Source organism: Chiloscyllium plagiosum, unplaced genomic scaffold (genome assembly GCF_037043375.1).
Source record: "Chiloscyllium plagiosum isolate Xiang-an unplaced genomic scaffold, Cpla_swu_hap1 HiC_scaffold_14, whole genome shotgun sequence".
Classification (NCBI taxonomy): domain Eukaryota; kingdom Metazoa; phylum Chordata; class Chondrichthyes; order Orectolobiformes; family Hemiscylliidae; genus Chiloscyllium; species Chiloscyllium plagiosum.
In genome coordinates this window covers 71,093,549-71,114,745 of record NW_028270152.1, presented here as the reverse complement: position 1 = coordinate 71,114,745, position 21,197 = coordinate 71,093,549, and the positions used below count along the sequence as shown (strand labels likewise).

The 21,197-nt window shown below is 42.6% G+C and overlaps 1 protein-coding gene across 5 annotated transcripts in view; it reads right to left on the bottom strand.

The window, feature by feature from the left end:
- Positions 1-21,197, bottom strand: part of dag1 (dystroglycan 1) — a 103,301-nt gene that overhangs the window by 33,827 nt on the left and 48,277 nt on the right. For all 5 annotated transcript variants that reach the window (XM_043708513.2, XM_087994513.1, XM_087994514.1 and 2 more), the window contains one exon: positions 5,168-5,602. In XM_043708513.2, coding sequence (XP_043564448.1) covers positions 5,168-5,428 — 261 coding nt within the window. In that variant the 5' untranslated portion in view covers positions 5,429-5,602. The remainder of the gene's footprint in view (positions 1-5,167; positions 5,603-21,197) is intronic.

Here is a 21,197-nt window from a genome sequence, read left to right as displayed (position 1 = left end):
TATGATTTTTCATATGTATGCTGATAGCAGCTAGCTCTATTTCAACTCTTTGACCAATCATTATTTCAGAAGAGCTTACCCGATAACCAAACCTGGATGGAAGGAAATTACTGCCAACTAAATATTCGGAAAACTAAAGAGATTACTTTAGATTTGTGACAGAAACTCTGTTCTCTGATCACTCCATCCGTCTTCCCAACAATTAGTTGAGGCAGTCTGTTGACAATTTTGATGTCATATTTGAGTCCAAGGCAACCTTTACACCATATATTTTCATGGTTATTAAAATCACATTTCTACTTCAATAACTTTGTCAGACTCTGCCTGTGTCATACGGTGTTGCTGAAACATTCATCCATGCCTACATTAGCTCTCAACTTGACCATTCCAATATACTCCTAATCAGACTCCTTCCATAAATTGGAGGTCCTAACTTCCACCAAGTACTGTTCACCCATTACCCCTGTGTTTACTGAGCTGTACTGGCTCCTTGTTTGCAATGGCTTTACAAGTCTCACTCAGCTTTATTCCAAATTCTCTCCAGGCCATTACACCTCTAATTTCCTCCAGCACCAGTTTTCCAAGATCTGTGCTCCTCCAATTCTCAACTCATTAACCTCTCTGAATTTAATCATTCCATCACAATTGGCTCTACCTCTGGCTGCTAAGGCCCCAAGTTCTGAAATTTCTCCACCTCTCCTGTCTTCTTTAAGGTGCTACTCAAACCGAGTAGCTTTTTCTCACCTGCCCTAACATGTCCTTAATGCGCTTAGAGGTAAGATTTGCTTGTACCATTCTTGTAAAGCATGTCCACCACGTTCACATATTTGTAAGCAGCCTTTGAGATAAGATTGTCTACAAGTGGTGGGAGGATTAGTGGGCTATATATAAACCTGAACACCACCTGTAAGCAACAGAGGGGGGGGGGGGGGGGGAGATAAAGAGAGGTGGAGTATGTCCGTGTGCGTGCTTGCACTTGCGCAATAACATGCACACAGGGGCAAGTGAATCAGTACATATACATCTGTGTTCCTGGGAATGGGAAGAGATATTTTGGCTCCTGAATTCTGGTCAGTGGGAACTGATAGGAAGTAGGAGTCACTTCCCAAAGCAGTGACCTCTAACATCTATGATGGGGAACAGCACAGATGTGAAGGAACACCATCAGCTCCTAGACTCATCCAATCCTGACAGAGATATACAACAGCGCCATTCCATCAGCATTCCAGGAGTCAAACTGCTGGAACTCCCTACAGCACAGAAGCACCTTTGCCACACAGGTCTTTATGAACTAAAGCTAGACAACCATAACCTTTTTAAAGGCAACTGAGGAAGACAATAAATGTACAAGTTTTTAGCTATGAATTTATTAAAACTCAATATTAATCCTGTGGATTATTTTGTGAAGTAAAGATACTGGGTGCTAACATTGAGACCGAGTATCTGGGTTCACAAAGGGCCAAGGCACTTGTATGCAGTACAGCGGACTGGCTCATGCCCCTTGGAACACAACCCAAGCACGGAAGAGGGAAGATACAATGGTGAATTTAAAAATAAAAAGCTCATTCATAACAAATAGTCAGAACAAGCTACAAATTCCTCAGATTCCAGAGATAAACTGCCCTGATATGTTAGTCTCTCATGGATTTGTTTAGAAATTCAAAATGTGAGAAATTACTAAAGTAAATTTGCACAGTTGTTAAAATTCTGCCACATCTGCAGAAAGTTAAAGCTCTACAATCTGGCCAGACAGCTGTAGGCCACTGAATAAAGCAGTCTATAGATTTTCAGCTGGAACTGCTCAGAATGTAATCCAGATCTTAAGACTGCACAAATCATCTGGAACAACAGGCAAACGCTTCAATTTATCAATTCACAAAGACTCAAGTTTTTAATGCAAACTTCACTGTGTCCAGGAGGAGGATTAGTTCATGCAGCACAGACCAGGGAATGAATTTAGAAGGATCAGTGAAGGGATCAAGGATGCTACCATTCATTTTGGACAGGGACCAAGCGAATTCAGGCTCCCATCTGGCCAGGGTGGGGCAAGTAAAGGGACAGCTGGAGCCTCCCCTCATGACTGATACGGTCTGGTGCTCCTAGTTACACAAGCCACAATCAGGATTCCCTCGAGAGTCATACAGCATGGAAACAGACCCTCCAGTCCAACTCACCCACGCCAACCAGGTATCCTAAACCGAACTAGTCCCATTTGCCTGTACTTGGCCTATATCTCTCTCTCAACCTATTTATGTACCTGTCCAAATGTCTTTTAAATGCTGTAATTGCACTCGCCTCTATAACCACCTCTGACAATTCATTCCATATACACATCACCCTGTGCAAAGAAGTTGCCCTTCAGGTCCCTTTTAAATTTTTTCCCTCTCACCTTAAACCTAAGTCCTCTAGTGTTGGCTCCCCTACCCTTGGGAGAAAGACCTTGGCTTTTCACCTTATTTACATCCGTCATGATTTTATAATGCTCCAGCAAAAAAAAAGTCCCAATCTATCCAGCTTCTCATTATAACTCAAACTCTCCAAGTCCCAGCGACATCCTTGTAGATTTCTGTGCCCTTTCTAGTTAAACATCCTTCCTACAGCAAGGTGACCAGAATTGGATGTGGTATTCCAGAAGTGGCTTCACCGATCTCATACATCTGCAACATATATCCTGTACTAAATGTTTTGACCAATGGAAGGCAAGGGTGCCAAATTCCTTCACACCCTGTCTACCTCCAATGCCACTTTCAAGAAACTATGAATGTGCACCTATGATTGCTGTGTTCTCAACACTCCCCAGAGCACTACCATTAACTGTTAATTAACTTTAATTGGAAACAGTTCTTTGAAATTTGTTGACATGAGGAAGGCACTGCTGACTAGTCTGCTATTTACTGCTAATCTCAACTATTTTTTTAAAATTCATTCATTGGCTAGATGATGTCCATGTCCAATGTAGCATCCATTATCTGCTCTGAATCTCCCAGAGGGCATTTGGGTTGAAAGTTTGGAGTCACATGTAGACCAGACCAAGTTAGGACAGTAGCTTCCTTCCCTAAAGGACATGAATGAACCTGATGGGTTTTTCTAACAATTGACAATGGCGTCACTATCACTAGATGCCTTATTCCAGATATTTATTGAATTCAATTTACATCATTTCCCAAGGCAGGATTCGTATCCAGGTTCCCTAGAACATTACCAAGCCCTCGGATTAACAGTCCAGCGATAATATCACTAGGCCATCACCTCCCCTAACTACCATTGAGAAAGTGGTATACAACTGCTGCCTTGAACCAGTGGAGTAGACTTGAGGGGTCAAGTCAAATAGGAGTCTTCTGTTCCTATTTCTTATTTGTCATGGTTAACCACTGCGGTCTTTGCAATTCAGGAGACTCAAAGTACTGTTTGACAGGGAATGCAAGAACCGTGCTACAGCAACAGATGGATTGGTGATATTGTTCCAAGTCAGGTTGTGTGGAGCCTGGATGGCAAGTGATTCCTAAGCATCTGCTATCTCCACCCCCATCTGGGTGGTAGTGGATGCAGGCCAGGGAGGAATCGGGTGGATCACAGCAGTAAATCCTGCAGACAGTACACTCCACCACTAGCTGGAATTGACAGAGATAGCAGTATGGTTCCAGTCAAATGGGCTGCTTTCATATGGATGACAATATGGAGCTTGAGTGTTAATGTAGCTCCACCAGTCCAGGTAGCAGAGAGCATTCTGTGCAGGCCATAAATATAATTTGTGTACGTTATATGTACATAAATGATTTGGATGCAAGCATGAGGTACAGTTAGTAAGTTTGCAGATGACACCAAAATTGGAGATGTAGTGGACAGCGAAGAGGGTTACCTCAGAGTACAACAGGATCTGGACCAGATGGGCTAATGGTCTGAGAAGCGACAGATGTGGTTTAATTCAGGTAAATGGGAGGTGCTGCATTTCGGGAAAGCAAATCTTAGCAGCACTTATACACTTAATGGTAAGGTCTTAGGGAGTGTTGCTGAACAAAGAGACCTTGGAGTGCAGGTTCATAGCTCCTTGAAAGTGGAGTCGCAGGTAGATAGGATAGTGAAGGCGGCGTTTGGTATGCTTTCCTTTATTGGTCAGAGCATTGAGTACAGGAGTTGGGAGCTCATGTTGCGGCTGTACAGGTCATTGGTTAGGCCACTGTTGCAATATTGCGTGCAATTCTGGTCTCCTTCCTATCGGAAAGATGTTGTGAAACTTGAAAGGGTTCAGAAAAGATTTACAAGGATGTTGCCAGGGTTGGAGGATCTGAGCTACAGGGAGAGGCTGAACAGGCTGGGGATGTTTTCCCTGGAGCGTCGGAGGCTGAGAGGTGACCTTATAGAGGTTTACAAAATTATGAGGGGCATGGATAGGATAAATAGCCAAAGTCTTTTCCCTGGGACCGTGGAGTCCAGAACGAGAGGGCATAGGTTTAGGGTGAGGGGGGAAAGATATAAAAGAGACTTAAGGGGCAACTTTTTCATGCAGAGGGTGGTACATGTATTGAATGAGCTGCCAGAGGATGTGGTGGAGGCTGGTACAATTGCAACATTTAAGAGGCATTTGGATGTGTATATGAATGGGAAGGGTTTGGAGGGATATGGGCCAGGTGTTGGCAGGTGGGACTAGATTGGGTTGGGATATCTGGTCGGCATGGACGGGTTGGACCAAAGGGTCTGTTTCCATGCTGTACATCTTTATGACTCTAATAGAAGGTGCAGATTTCTCACTATTAAAATGGTCACATTTTGGTTATAAGCTTTGTGCAAGTCATTGAAAAACACCATTGGTCTAACAAGTTCATGCCTCAGTCCGTCCCTTTCACTCCACATACTGGACTTGGTGATTTTTTTTTCTGAAAACATAACGTAGGCTGGTTCACCTTGGCACTCAAGGAAATTGGATTATCATCTTAAAGAGTGTGCAGGATTTATGGGGAGGTGGTGAGGGGATGAACTGCTTTTTTGGAGAGTCAGGCACAATGGGCCGAATGGCTTCCTTTACAGAATTCTGGCCACAATTTAATACATTGTGAAAACTGGGTAGTAGTGAACAAACCTTTGCAATACAGAACATGGCCAGTATGGAGTTATTGTGCTTTCATATAAAGGTTACTGTGAGTCAGTGAAAGGTGAGACACACGATTACCTTGAGCGTCACACGGGCAGGTAGCACCTCAGATGGGATCCGCATCGTAAAGGCCCGGCTAATGTACGCAGAGCTGTCTGGGATGCTGAAGGACACAGCGGGGGCATCCGATTCCAATAGCACCGAATGCATGGAGGCCTCGATCTGGCTGTCCAAGTCTTTGACGATCTGAACTGGCTCATTCTGCCAGTGTGCCAGCACTGCTGCCTCCAGAAGCTCAAGTAACAACAGAGTCCTCCCCAATTCGTGCAGCAGAAACATTCTCCAAAGCCAGAAGAGGCAATTTAAAATAGAACAGAAATGTAGAGACAGTGCTGATCAGGTAGTAGCAGCTGCAGGGAGAGAAAACCCAACACTGCGGCGATACTCTTATTTTAAAGTCACACCAGCTGCAATCCTATCATTTATCCTCTGTGGTTGGTGTCTGACAACAACCTGCAAATAAAGGAGAAAGAACAAATACATTATTTAGAGAAATTCCTCTGGCAGAGACGACCAGCACAAGGGAGCTTAATCTTAAAATTAATACAAGGCTGTTCAAATGTAGAAAGGCAGGGGATAAATTGAAAACCTTGAAACTGCGAAAGACGTATTTGTTAGGAAATTATATTAAGGGGAATGGATCCAACATGGGGATATAAAGATCACCAATGGTCAAAGTGAACAGCGAAAAAAGTTCTGAGGAGCTGAACGACCTCCTTCCATGTTTAGAACAGTACAATGTGTTTTCTACTGAGAATTAACTAATAAGGACAATTGTATTGTTGCAAAACAACTGAACTTGGGTGTCTGGGTTGCTTTCACAGTTCATAAATGTCAGCTCACAGGATGCCAACCATCTGGCATTTACACGAACGGTGCAGCCCAGCCCCAAGCCTTGGCACAAGTGGCAGCATGTGAGGAATGTGCAATGAGGCAAGATCTCAAACAGTGGGGTAATGCATGCGGCATGCTTGTCAGAGTTGGATTAGCTTCGGTGAAGGAATGCAGATTTTCAGCAAGGGATGACTCTTTTTTTAAATAAAGTAACAATCCTGCATGTCAGTTGGCCTCAGTAAATCTCATGTTTATTGGGATGGGCATTAACTACAGCAAGGTTACTGAGCAGCATTTTAATAATTCAAGACTTCACCGTCCAGTGTGGACTTGCAGGCGAGGTGAAGGCCCTGCTTTAGAAAGCCTGTAATGTTGAATTTTCATCTTTACTACTTCATTTTTCTAATTTATACCTAAGATTGTGTACGAGGTGTCTTCACACTTAAGATGGTGCCAGAAATGGTGTGTACACTTTGCTGTTCTCATGTAGCCCTGTGCTTGAGTACATGTGACAATAAAGCCTAATTCTAATGTAATTCCCCAAAATTGTTAAAAAGGATGCCATCTAAATAGTGCACAATGAGTCAGGTGTGAACAGCTGGCAATAAAACACCAAGAAAGAATGGCCCAGTAATCAAATTCCAATGCATTTCTCTTGCGTGCGACGCTCAATTTACAGGCATTTTTTTGCTGCTTCCTCACATATCATAACAGAACTCAATTTATTTCATTCAAGTCCTTTTTTTGTCCTTTCATCCTTTTGAAATCTCTGATCAACCCTCTGGAACAAAATTCAATGACCACCAGTAAAAGACCAATAAGACTATTTTAAAGAAAGGCATTACACCCCTTAGTTAACCATTGCTATGAAGAGTACAAATGCTCTCATGTGCAGGACTGAAGGCTAACCAAGAATTCCTGGTTTGCATTTTAAAAAGATACAAGGACTTACCAGTGCGAATGCCTGCTTGATCTACAGATCTCCTCCATGAGATTTTTAATTAAATACTTCCTGAACATTACCCTCTGAACTCAGTATGACAAAAAGGTACTTTTCATTAAGCTGTTAAGGCTTCAAGTAACTATTTCAATAAAGTGGAAGTGTAGTACGCTGGGAAGTAACAAATGATTTTGAACAATTGGCTCTAAAGTCCCCCTACACACGAAGATTAAGTTCGCTTCATGTTGGGATCTGTTCCCGATAGCAGTTGAACTATCAATATGGAAGGCGGCAAAATGAACGGATCTTAAGGCTAAATTTCTAGATTTTTCATTTAAATGACTTCAGAAACTCATGTTTCATTATTTAATTAGGTTAAGACAGTTATACAACTTCTAACTAGCTTTCATGGTAAAGGTAGCTGATCTCAGGACAGGAAAACAGCAGCCTCAGTTTGCTTGGGCTTCAGAAAGGCATAATTGGGCAATGCTCCCTGGGTTCCCAGTCAAAGTTCCCGTGAACGGTCACTTGCGCATAGCCCAGTGGGATATCAGAACTGGGCACGAGTATGAACAATCCCATTACCAGCAATAACCCAACTAGAGAGAGCAAGTACACTTCAAATATACTCTATGCACAGGGAGTTTTCCTGGTGTGCTGTTAAAAGGTGCCACATGTAGTTTTGACATTGATTGGTAAACAAGTCTACATACTGTTTTGCGTGAAGCAGAGGTTTCAGTTGGCTGCTGTTTTTGCAGTCTCCAAATGAAACACAAATGCGATTACACCATACATGATCAACAGGTGATTAACACTCCAATTCCACAAACTCCCACCCTTAGAACAGAATAATAGGGTCAAAACTGGGAAGCCCAACAGTATAAAAGGAAGATAGATATTGATATTTTAATCACTCGAACACAGTCTTCAGCAAATGCAATTACATAAATGATCTGGATGCGAGCATATGAGGTACAGTTAGTAAGTTTGCAGATTACACCAAAATTGGAGGTGTAGTGGACAGCGAAGAGGGTTACCTCCGATTACAACAGGATCTGGACCAGATGGGCCAATGGGTTGAGAAGTGGCAGATGGAGCTTAATTCAGATAAATGCGAGGTGCTGCATTTTGGGAAAGCAAATCTTAGCAGGATTTATACACTTAATGGCAAGGTCCTTGGGAGTGTTGCTGAACAAAGAGACCTTGGAGTGCAGGTTCATAGCTCCTTGAAAGTGGAGTCGCAGGTAGATAGGATAGTGAAGGAGGCGTTTGGTATGCTTCTCTTTATTGGTCAGAGTATTGAGTACAGACGTTGGGAGGTCATGTTGCGGCTGTACAGGACATTGGTTAGGCCACTGTTGGAATATTGCGTTCAATTCTGGTCTCCTTCCTGTCGGAAAGATGTTGTGAAACTTGAAAGGGTTCAGAAAAGATTTACAAGGATGTTGCCAGGGTTGGAGGATCTGAGCTACAGGGAGAGGCTGAACAGGCTGGGGATGTTTTCCCTGGAGCATCGGAGGCTGAGGGGTGACCTTATAGAGGTTTACAAAATTATGAGGGGTATGGATAGGATAAATAGGCAAAGTCTTTTCCCTGGGGTCGGGGAGTCCAGAACGAGAGGGCATAGGTTTAGGGTGAGAGGGGAAAGATATAAAAGAGACCTAAGGGGCAACTTTTTCATGCAGAGGGTGGTATGTATATGGAATGAGCTGCCAGAGGATGTGGAGGAGGCTGGTACAATTGCAACATTTAAGAGGCATTTGGATGTGTATATGAATAGGAAGGGTTTGGAGGGATATGGGCCAGGTGCTGGCAGGTGGGGCTAGATTGGGTTGGGATATCTGGTCGGCATGGACGGGTTGGACCAAAGGGTCTGTTTCCATGCTGTACATCTCTATGTCTCTATGACTATGACAAGATAACAGTAGATATTTATGTAGTGCCTTCAAAGCAGCAAATCCTTCAGTGATAACTGATAAACAATCAGCAGTAATAGCCCTGGGATTGACCCCTCCTACTCTGAAAGTCACTAAACCCAATTATAAATATTCAGTTATTGCTCTGGCCCAGGGCAGAACCGAGCAATTTTGGATAGCTGCATGTTCTGAATGAACCGCCAGGGAGCGCACAAAATAATTCCTGAGAGTTAATTATTTGAAAAAGTTCAGTGCTGCTGACAAGTTTGAAATTCAGAATAAATCACATTACACCTTCAGTTGGAAACCTTCACTTGACTTGGCACCAAACAGCCATTTAATTCAAGATCCTCCTGGGGCCTTGGAATTATGCATCTAAACACATTCCTGCAACAGAAGGTAATGAACGATTGACAAGCACTTTATGCCATGCCCAATAACATGACAGCACAAAATATACACAACACCTAGATGTGCATAAATATATTTCCAAAAAGGTGTGTCTGCCACGTCACACAGTGAAGTGAGTCACAGGCACAATCCCACTTAACTCAAACATCCTAGGAATTTGCCAATATACTAGAAAAACTGTCTGGACACATTTCTGGCCACTATGGATCCTCACATGCCAACAAAGGATGTGACTGGTGTTGTCGCCACATACTCCCACCTTACATTCCCCCCCCCATCCAATTTCAATTCCATTTACAAAATATTGTTAAAATGATTGAATCTGTTTGTACCACCCTTCCAGGCATTCCAAATAGTAATGTTCAGCTTTAAAAAAAAAACTGGTCCCTTCTAGCTCTTTTGCCAAATAGCTTAAATCTGTACACCCTCTGGTTACTGGTGACTCCGAGCCTGTAATTTCACCTACTCACTTCTGCTGCCTATGTTCTGAATTGATGCCTCTGAATCCTTCAAGTCTTACATGGGACTTGATTTGCTGGTATGTGGAGTTACATTTAATTATGTTTTCTTTAAAAATAAAGAAAAACAGCTCATACAGGGCACATTGTGAGCCAGCACACACCCATTTGTTGGTTTAAGCACAAATTAAATGGGCTGCTAATTCTCAGTTTGCATTTTCCAAATATGGAAAGATAGCTTTCATTTTGAATTAGGTGCTTTGAAGGTTGGAGAAAATCTTTGAGTTTCAAAGTGAAGCCTCAAATTCTTCACCTTTTCAGGACTGTTCTTTCAGCTCAAATGGATTATGTGATCTTGTATAAACGATTTTACACACATTACATACAAAAAAGAATTTAAAGCGCTTCAACTCTACCCTCAACCTCAAAGCAGACTTGCATCCAAGTCTCTGAAACTATAGACGAGGCCTGCTTGTCACTCCTCTTTCTAGATGCTCACAATCTCTACTTCAAAACACTTTTCTGAAAGGTCTTTCAATTTTTCAGTTCTCTATTTTAAGTTAGAAAACCCATTTCCTGTTTGAATTACATCCGACCCTCCTACAATCACTTTGGAAAATAACCACAATCTGCTATACTTGGCCTTTCCCACAATCAATGGTTCCGTTGGTTCCAAAGCTTAAAAAAAAACAGAAAAAGCACAAATATTTCAGATGGTCGAAGAATGAGAAAGTTTCATGCAATTTTCTACCACAATCTGAGAGGTGACATCTTGGAATTGGCATGATTCAATATTTGGTCAACTACCTATCTTCCACAGCCTTCCTAACCTTGGCATTCCCAGCTGGAATCAAAATTCCCTGGATCATTCTCGACTCAACATATTTTTTCACAGGATCTTACATTCTGGAACTTCCTAACCTCCCTTGGTCTTCCTTCCCACGACAATCATAATCCCTACAGTACGGGAGTGAGGGTGGGCGGGCCATTCAGCCCATCGAGTCCACACCAACCCTCTGCAGAGCAAGCAACCCACCCTGACCCACTTCCCAATCCCTCTAATCCTATAATTTCTCATGGCTAACCCATTTAGCCTAAACAACCCTGGAGACACAGGCCAATCCACCTAACCCCCTGCACATCATCAGACTATGGGAGGAAACCCATATAGACACAGAATGTGCAAACTCTACACAGTTGCTGAGGGTGGAATTGAATCAGGGTCCCTGCCACTGGAAGGCAGCAGGGCTGACCACTGTGCCAGCTAGTCAAGACTGCTTTAAAAAGAAAGCTGAAGAACTGCAGATGCTGGAAATCAGAAAAAACAAGTTGCAAGAAAAGGTTAGGTCTGGCAGCATTTGAGGAGAGAAATCAGAGCTAACGTTCAGGTTCAGTGATCCTTCTTCAGAAGAAAAGACATTACTTATTCCAGCAATTTTTGTTTTTGAGTCAAGACTACTCACTCTTTTTGTCAAAACAACAGATGCAATGACCTCATACTTAGGTTTCTTATTCCAAATTTATCTCCAGAAAATAAAAGCTCAGCAGTACAAATGCTAGCTCCTACCTTCCTTCATCAATATTGACCCAGCGTGGTGTTGATGAAAACCTACATTTTAGGAGTCATAACACTCATGTGACTTCAGTTGGGTCTTTCATACCTGTAATAATCATGGCCCATCATAAAAGTCACTTACTTAAACCAGAGAAAAGTTAGTGAGGAATAATAGTGTCTAAGGCAAGGGATGTTAATGAAGGTGAATGGAATACTGGCAGAAACCTGAAAGTCGACAAAGTGCTCTCAAAGATTGCAGCAGGATAGTTAGATATAGAGACTTGCTCCCTGTCACTCCAGCTACTCCCAAGTTAGAGCATAATGCAATGAAACCTCCATTATCCATGCTCCTATTATCCCCTTTCTCAATTACTTGCCAGACTCTTCAAATCTGTACTTGACACTTTGCCTCACTGCACAGCTCACTAACACCAATTCCTTCCCAGCTGACAAATCAACCTTGCTGCCTATGAAATATTAAATTCAGTCTATGTTGTATTTTCTCTCTCTCCAACTCTGTGCCTGCAAATCTGGCAGTCATATTGCAAGAACAAAACTCGGGTGCTTCCAATTACCTGTTAACTTCCATTATCCAGCAGATGAGGTTTCACAAGTTCCCATTATCCATACTATCCCATCAATAAATATTATTCTAATCTCAGATAAGCACTTTCTACTGCATCAGCTAAAAGATCCTCAAAAAGTAGTAGAGATGAGAAATCATATTCCAGTAACCTCAGCTGATTTCAGCCATACTGTATAAGTCAAAAGAACTGCAATTTGCATTAATGTACATCTTTAACATAACTAAACACACAAAAGGTGCTTCACAGGATGGCAATTGATTAAGCCAAAGGACATGGCACCAGGACCGGTGATAAAGCTTGAAAAGCAGGGTGATCAAGAGGCGAAGTAGTTTAGAGACAGAATTTTAGATTTTGGATCTCCGATTATCAGAAGCATGACAGTCAATGCTAGTGGGATTAAACAAAAGGCCAGTGTAAGAGAAATGCAGAGCTCTCATAGGGTTGCAGGGCCACAAAGTTCCAGAGACGCAGGTTGGACAAGGCCATCCCTAACTCATTGTACCAACTAGTACATTGTGAACAAGGTTAAAAAAATCATAATACCAGGTTACAGTCCAACTGGCTTTCAAAGCACTGCTCCTTATCAGGTGGTTGTGTCAATTGTGAATTGGCCATGCTAAATTGCCCAGAGTGTTAGGTGTAGGGGAATGGGCCTGGTTGGGTTGCTCTTTGGAGGGTCAGTGTGGACTTGTTGGGCTGAAGGGCCTGTTTCCACACTGTAGGGAATCTAATCTAATCATAACCTGGCGTTGTGTGACTTTTGACTGTGTACAGCCCAGTCCAACACCAGCACCTCCAAATTGTGAGCAAGTGACTCAACCTAGAACCAAGGCTGCTGTTTAAAACTTCCGAATTAAGCCTCTGTCACCAAGAAACCATACTGTCCATGGATTAGAATAAAGGTCAACCTTAAATACTAAAACTACAACTTGCCTGTTTACTCAAGATAGCTCGGTCATCTGAAAACACCTTGATTTTTAATAGGCAATTCTGTTGGACTTGTAGTTTGATGGGGAAGAATTTAAAAATTAGGCAGTTTAACATGATAATAGAATTTGGTGGAACCTTTATTTCAATGAGAGCACAAATGGACTGTAGAACAATTTCTCAAGAAATCAAAATAGATAGAATGCTCAAAACCAGATGCAATTCAAGACCGAAGTATTAAGGCAGGGTCAATTCATGAAAGAAGGAAGGGTGTGTTTTTGGGGCCAAATAGCATTTGATTGATAAGATTTGCTAGACTGTTTTCCGAAGCATTGAACCCAATCCAACATTGCATCCTTTCACACTCTGGGGACACAAATTTATACAATACCTGCATCAAGTTAATGATTGGGGAGGTGCAGGAGCTGTACCCTCAATACTGAGCATTTAGTTTCACTATAGAGAACGCAATGCGATATAGAGAAATAACTCTCTACGTGTGCCCATGCTATACTGCAGAGAGTCACAAAACATCTTTTACTAACATTGAGGAAAAGCAGATCATGCTGCTGGGAATTCTTGATTACTTGCCATCTGCAGCCATCTCAGCAGATCAATGACACGGAGGTCCTTTAATCAGAAAGGGAGGTTTCTTAAATTCAGGACCAAAGTAGCACATTTTAGAGAATAGCAGAGGGACAATTAGCCTTAGCGTCAATCTCTGTGGCACAAATTCATGTGCTTAAGAAAAAAAACTAGCTAGACTTGGCTGAAATGGATGACTTTGGACTTAGAGGGCTATTCACAAAAAGAGCTCACACTTCAAGACCTCAGGGTGACCCAAAGTGCTTACAGCTTTGTTTGAAATATAGTCAGTCTTAATGCAAGAATTGTAGCTTCCAAATTAAGCATAACAAGATCCCACCACAGCAATGAAGTAATGATCGAATAATTTACTTCAGTGTTGTTGTTTGAAAGATAAACATTGGCCACCATTGATGGGATCACCTCTGTTCCTCACTGAAATTGTAAAAGATCCCTCAGTACTGTTAGGCACCACAGAAATCAAAAAAGGATCACTGCTTAAAGTCCAATCCAAAAGATGGCGACTCTGACAGTATAGAAGCAGTTCTGCACTGTCAACCTACAATATGCACTCTACTCTTTGCAATAGGACTGGAACATTGAAGAGTATCTCTCTGCACTGGCAGCACGCTTTAAATGTGGCCGTCTGATGAATAGAAACACTGACAGTAACAAACAGACAATATTGGATTGAGATGCCAGCCTGCATCACACCTGGACCCAGAGTGCAGCACTCTCAAATCAAAATCAATCCAGCTCACTGGACCAGGAGTAGTACTTTACATCCTGGCAAAGTACAAGCCGTTGCTTTCCTGCCTAATGCTAGGGCCTTGCGGGACACAAAAGGAAGCCATTTCAAGTTTACTTGGATACACGGGTCTGGATATAGTCAATGGGTGTTGCCTCATCAGCTGCAAACCGCTCAGAACTCAAAGGCAAGCCACCACCAAGCTGGCCTCAAAGCCTCTCAAAATGTACTTCACAGGGTCAGTCACACAACTGAAAGACAAACCATGGGGACGCCTGGGGGGACAGAGGGAGTTTAGCATACAGCAAATGCACATCACAGCTGGTCATTGCAAAATACGGTCCTTGCCTTAAATATGAGCTCCTTAACCAAGAGGATAATTAAACAGCCCAGAACCAATCAGATGCAAAATACAGCAAATATACAAAAAGAAGCATCCAATAGCCTGAAATCTTGGCTTATTTGACCTAAAGTACAATCGGAAACTAAAAATCAGACTTTTCAATTTACTTAGCCTGCTGACCTTCTCTTCGAAGTAGAATCCTGCAGCCTAACAACAAAAGGGACTGTCAGAATGCATTAAATGATATCACCATTCATGATTCATCAGTTTGAGGATTAAAATCTCCTAGGGACAGCGTAATCACCTTCAGAGTTGCCAGGTTAGTTCATTGGACATATTGAGCCTTATGGTTCCTATGTAAAAGAGGGGTTTTCCTGTCAAGATTGTGAGCAACATGGTTTAATTCAGCAACTTATATTTACATGGTTCTTACCACCAAGCAAAATGCCTGAAAACATCCGTCATGGAGCACTTCAAAACCAGAATCCAGAATTGAAGGAGTGCTGGAATTTCAGAGGGTAACAGAGCTAGAGTTGCATGTAATGCACTTTTGCGCAATATTTAACTAATCCGCATAAAAGTATCTTGGCTGGCTCAGTGGTTAGCATTGCTGCCTCAGAGTGCCAGGGACCCAGGTTTGATTCCAGCCTCGGGTGACCGCGTGGAGTTTGCACGTTCGCCCCATCAGCGATCATAGAATCCCTAGAGAGTGGAAACAGGCCCTTCAGCTCAGCAATTTCACACTGACCCTCCAAAAGAGTATCCCACCCATACTCATTCCCCTATTATTCTACATTTACCCCTGACTAATGCACCTAACCTACACATCCCTGAACACTATGGGCAATTTAGCATGGCCAATTCACCTAACCTGCACATTTTTGGACTGTAGGAGGAAACTGGAGCATCCGGAGGAAACCCAGCCTGACACGGGGAGATTGCACAAACTCCACACAGACAATTGCCAGAGGCTGGAATCCCTAGCGCTGTGAGGCAGCAGTGCTAACCACTGAGCTGCCCATGTCTGCGTGGGTTTCTGCTTGGGTGTTCCGGTTTCTTCCTACAGTGTAGGTTAGGTGAACTGACCATGCTAAATTGCCAATGTTAGGGATGTGTAGGCTAGGTACATTAGACAGGGGAAATGTAGAGTAATACAATATGGGAATGGGTCTGGGTGGGATACTCTTCAGACCGGTGTAGATTTGTTGGGCCAAATGGCCTGTTTCCACTCTGTAGGGAATCTATGAAAATTCTATGAAATACCTGTTAAAGAGTCATTGCGCTTATGCAGTTCAAAACATTCGTGTCAGACATGACCGAAAATCTGGAATTGTACTAGTGTTCCAATAAACTTTTAAGCCAGTACTTCCTAAACTTATTTGCTCTGTAACCCCACTTCAACTTAAACTGCCACAGACCCTCAGGGAAAGCAGTGACATATTAGAGTGGGAGTTCAGTTATTATAGCTTTCTCAGAGTTTGGCACAGCTGCGATGGTTGCCCTCGAGTGGGACCCCTGGAATGGACTGGAATTTGGGGGGTGGGGTTGCGCGCTGGTGGGTTTGGAGCTCATGGTAAAGATCCCTTCCAAACGAATCGCGAATGAAGAACTAGTATCAGTCACTTAAATTATGAACTACCAACCCCATTGCTTCGTGGCTATCCTTTAACAAAGGAAACCTATCCTCTTTACCTGGTCTGGCCTATGTGTGACTCAGATGTGGCTAATAATTAACCTATTCTCTGTAATGGACATGTAAACCACAAGGCACACAGATCACAGTGATTCAAGCAGGCAACTACCACAACCCTTGAGGGCATTTAGGGATGGAAAAATCCCACAAATTAATACGTTAAAAAAATTCTGCCTCAAAACTAGTCAAACAAATTGCATATAATCACAAAACCCACATACAAAGTCACACCAGAACCAAAACAGATAATAAGTCAAACCCCGACCCAATTGAACTCGAAGAGAATTCTATTCAGAGGCATGCCCTCCATCCAGCAACCTCAAATGAAACTGGACCCAAATTGAGTTCAAGTGGCTTAGTGGTGTCAAATAACTTTGGCAAGATTGAGGAGTGAACTGGAACTGTTTTTGTTGCAGTCTCTTTAGCAGTGAGGACTGGTCATTAATTAACCCAGGAGTTTAACTCCAATAATCATGCTGCACAAGATAATCAAGGGATGATTTACTCAAACTTGGCACGCTGGCAGTGAGACCTTCGGGCCGGAATACAATCTTAAACAACTTCCAATCAAACATTCTAACCATTTGCTTGCAAAAGGACTAAAATATCTCAACTCAACAACTGAAAAGACAGACATGTACAACTCTCTCCATCATTAAATCGGCAGCACACTATCTTTCTCCCTGGAGACCTCCCACCTAATGCATATGCAATCAGCATTTTAACATTCCACAAAATGCTGAGTGGGCCCCTCAAATATTTCTGATGCAATTCACATTTTGCTTTTCTATTACAAACCAGGCATTTCTTTCCTCTCTAATTAAGTCATACTGTAAATGCTTAGTTTTTGTCAGCTTCGACATATCCATGTCCTTTGTTCAGAGCAGGAATTAAAACTTGGCCACCAACTCTCTACTCAACATCCAAAATACTTGTCTGGTTTTGGGAGAGATAAAGAGGTATTGGACTATGATCAGGAGGGCTATTAGAGTTGATAATGCACAAACTCCTTCCAGTATCCTATTCAATACCTATCTCTACCACCACAAAAGCACACCAGCTAGGCATTTACCGTTTGAGGTCATCCTATGTACATACCAGTACCAGCAGTGTTCTTTGCTTCTAAAACAACTGTGGTGCGCGCACACACTGTAAAAGTAATTAACTGTTACTTTTGGGGATGTCTAGGGAACATGAATGTTACATGGATGCAAGCTTGCTCCACATTCAATGCCATAAGTGAGAGACGATAGTGCAACGAAGCGATTCTCACCTTGCTGATCATGCCACAACATTTGTGTTACTGGTGGCAGCCTGTGCTGCAGTATTCCAAGATCTCAACTGCGCCCAAAGGCAAAAGACTGCAATTTGACTTGTCTACAAAAGTGCAGGTGAACCCAGATTACTAAATGGCCTCTTGAAATACGTTTTCAAAGAGCTTTCTTATTTTGCCAACAAAATATTACACTACAAAAAAAAACAAGGAAATAAGCTAAAATTATCAGTGAAAAAATTTTAAGTTTAAAATTCTGATAAGTATTCATTCAGCTGAAATGTCAGTCCCTCTGTCCTGACGCATTTATCCAACATCTGCCAAGTTTTCATCTTAAATTCCTCATTTGGTGAACTGCAGATGCTAGTTTTGAGTCCCTTTCAACTATGTGCTCACTAATTGTTAAGAAAAATTGCACACGCAAGCCAATTTAAAAAAAAACTATGCTGTGAAAAGCTTTCAAATAGCCCTCAAAGAACCAATATGTAAGTGATGTGTAACCACCAGCAAATCACCAAATGTAATGCCACTTTGTTGCTGGGTGCCTCTATGACTCACAAGACATCAGCATCTTGTGTGCAAGTTTCACATTATGCTTGGAACTGGCCTCCTGATCACAGTAGCAGGATCACAAACACAAAAGAAGGACAGAGTAGAGTTGGATTCTGACTACTGCTACAGAAATGCATCCACACATCAAGAGAAAGAGCATTTTCCGATCACAACCTTGAAAGGGCAAAATCCATAGCTGTATTATTTGGATGTTTATCACCTCAAATCACCATGGCATAAAACTCTGTTACACACAATGCCATAACTGGCCTAAAACAAAATCCTGGCTGGTTTCATAAAATTGGGAATACACAGCTGTGGTTATTTAATGAAGATGCTAGAGACCATACTTCTGATCCGTACGAACCTCTTCACAAATTAAGTCCAAGACAACCTCGGCTGTAACTGCGCCTAAACCTAAGTCGACTATGAAATATAGAGGTGGAAGGGACAAAGGTTAGAAAACCTGTGGGAATGAAACACTACTTGGACGAACAACAAATCAACAAGGGGTCTGCAAATTGTTAGCTTGTGAATATCAGCCCAAAATTTTCTTTCCACATCACGCCCCATGGTGCTTTTTTGCCAATTAATAACTTTTTAATAATATTGCAGTCCCTATTGCAACAGAAGTTAATACAAGCAACAGCCTTACATAATCATACTCCTAGAATGTCCCAGACACCACATTTTGATGGCTCCTGTCCCACCAGCAGGACAGGCTAAACAGAGCTGGTACAGAGTTGCCCTGGGAGTCACCAACATTGACCTTGAACTCCAACTTTCATAGCATCAGATCAAACATGGGCAAGGAAACCGCCTGCTGATTTCGACACTGTCTTCCCTCAGTTGATAACACTCTCTCTGCTCCTCCATGTTGAACAGCACTTGGTGGAAGCACTGAGGGTGGCAAGCACACAGAATGTACTCTGGGTGGGGATAAACAACATCTACTACCAGGAACGGCTCGACAGCCACACCGCCAATCAACCCCATTAGGTCTCAAAAGGACAATGCTGCTAGACAGATCTGCAGAAGATGGAGGGGGAAACAAGAGGGAGAAACATACTTGACCTTATCCCTATCAATTTGCCAGCCACAGATGCATCTGTCAGCGACAGTATTAAGAAAGAGTGACCTTCACACAGTTCTTGTGGAGACAAAGTCCTGCTTCCACACTAATAATATTTTATATAGTGCCAAAAAAGACAATCACTGTGCTAGATGGGACAGACTTCAAACACATTTAAACTTTCAAGACTGAGCACCCATGAGACACTGTGGGGCATCAGCAGAATCATACTGACCCACAATCTGCAACCGCATGACCCAGCATATTCCCCAATCAATCATTAAATCAGTCTGATCCTCTGGCTGGATGGTAAAGAACAGTGTAGATGGGCATGGCAGGAATGATACAAGGCATACCCAAAAATGTGGGGTCAACTTGCTGAAGCAACAAAGCAGGAGTACATGCACACCAAACAGTGGATGTGAAAAGTAACAGACAGAGCTCAGTGATCCTACAACCAAGTCTGATCTAAACTCTGCAGTCTTGCCACATCCAGTGGTGAATCAAACAACTCACTCTAGGAGGAAGCTCCAAAAATATTTCACCAATGATGGAAGAGCTCAATGCAAAAGATTAATCTTAAGCACACAAATTTTCAGAAGTTCTGCATGGACCCTACCATCACAGATGCCAGTCTTTAAATAATCTAATTCACACCATCTAATTTCAAGAAACAGTTAGGAGGCACTGGACATTGGAAAGGTTTGGGCCCTGACAACATTCCAGCAATGGTACTGAAGACTTGTGTTCCAGAACTTGCCACATCCATAGCCAAGTTGTTCCAGTACAGTTACAAACTGTGGCATCTACCTGAAAAGGTGAAAAACTGCCCAGGTTTATACTGTACACACAAAGCAGGACAAATCCAACACGGCCAGTTACCACCCCATTAGTCTATTTTCAGGGTGCATTTGACAGTGTGCTACATTAGGAGCTTAGCAAAACTGGAGACAATGAAAATTGATTGCAGCCATACATGGTACATAAGATAGTTGTGGTTGTTGGATGTTAGTCACCTCATCTCCAGGACATTCCCAGAGTTCTCAACTTCAACGATCTTCCCTCACTTTAAACTGACCAAGCTTCCAGTTGCCACTACAACACACCACCACGCTCCCTGGTCAACATTTCATGGACCTGCTGCAATACTCCAGCAAGGTTCAGCACAAGTGGAAGAACAGTAATTCATTTGCCACTTAGAGACCCTACAGCCTTTAGGACTCAATACCAAGTTCAATTATTTTAGAACCTGGCATAGGCTACTTTCAGCACACGCGATCCATTTTCATGTACAGATGGTCCTTATCAGTTTTCTTTTCTCCCTGATATATCATCTACCCCTTTACCTACCTGTCATTCTCTCTTCCTCTGGGTTCCATATCCACGAACCCGCTCACTCCTTTACCCCCCACCCAAGTGGTCAACATATACTACCTTTGTCTAGCTGCTATCAGTTCTGAAGTGTCACTGGTCTCAAAACATTAACTTTGCTAGACCTGCTTTTATTCAGATTCCCAGCATCCACTTGGAGTCAGATGTACAGGATGGAAACAGATCCTTCGGTCCAACCAGTCTATGCCGGCCAGATACCCCAACCCAATCTAGTCCCACCTCCCAGCACCTGGCCCATATCCCTCCAAACCTTTCCTATTCATATACCCATCCAATTGCCTTTTAAATGTTGCAATTGTACCAGCCTCCACCACTTCCTCTGGCAGCTCATTCCATTCACGTACCACCCTCTGCATGAAAATGTTGCCCCTTAGGTCTCTTCTATATCTTTCCCCTCCTCACCCTAAACCTATGCCCTCTAGTTCTGGACTCCCCGACCCCAGGAAAAAGACACTGTCTATTTATCCTATCCATGCCCCTCATAATTTTGTAAGCCTCTATAAGGTCACCCCTCAGCCTCTGACGCACCAGGGAAAACAGCCCCAGTCTGTTCAGCCTCTCCCTATAGCTCAAATCCTCCAACCCTGGCAACATCCTTGTAAATCTTTTCTGAACCCTTTCAAGTTTCACAGCATCTTTCCGACAGGAAGGAGACCAGAATTGCACACAATATTCCAACAGTGGTCTCACCAATGTCCTGTACAGCCACATGACCTCCCAACTCCTGTACTCAATACTCTGAACAATAAAAGAAAGCATACC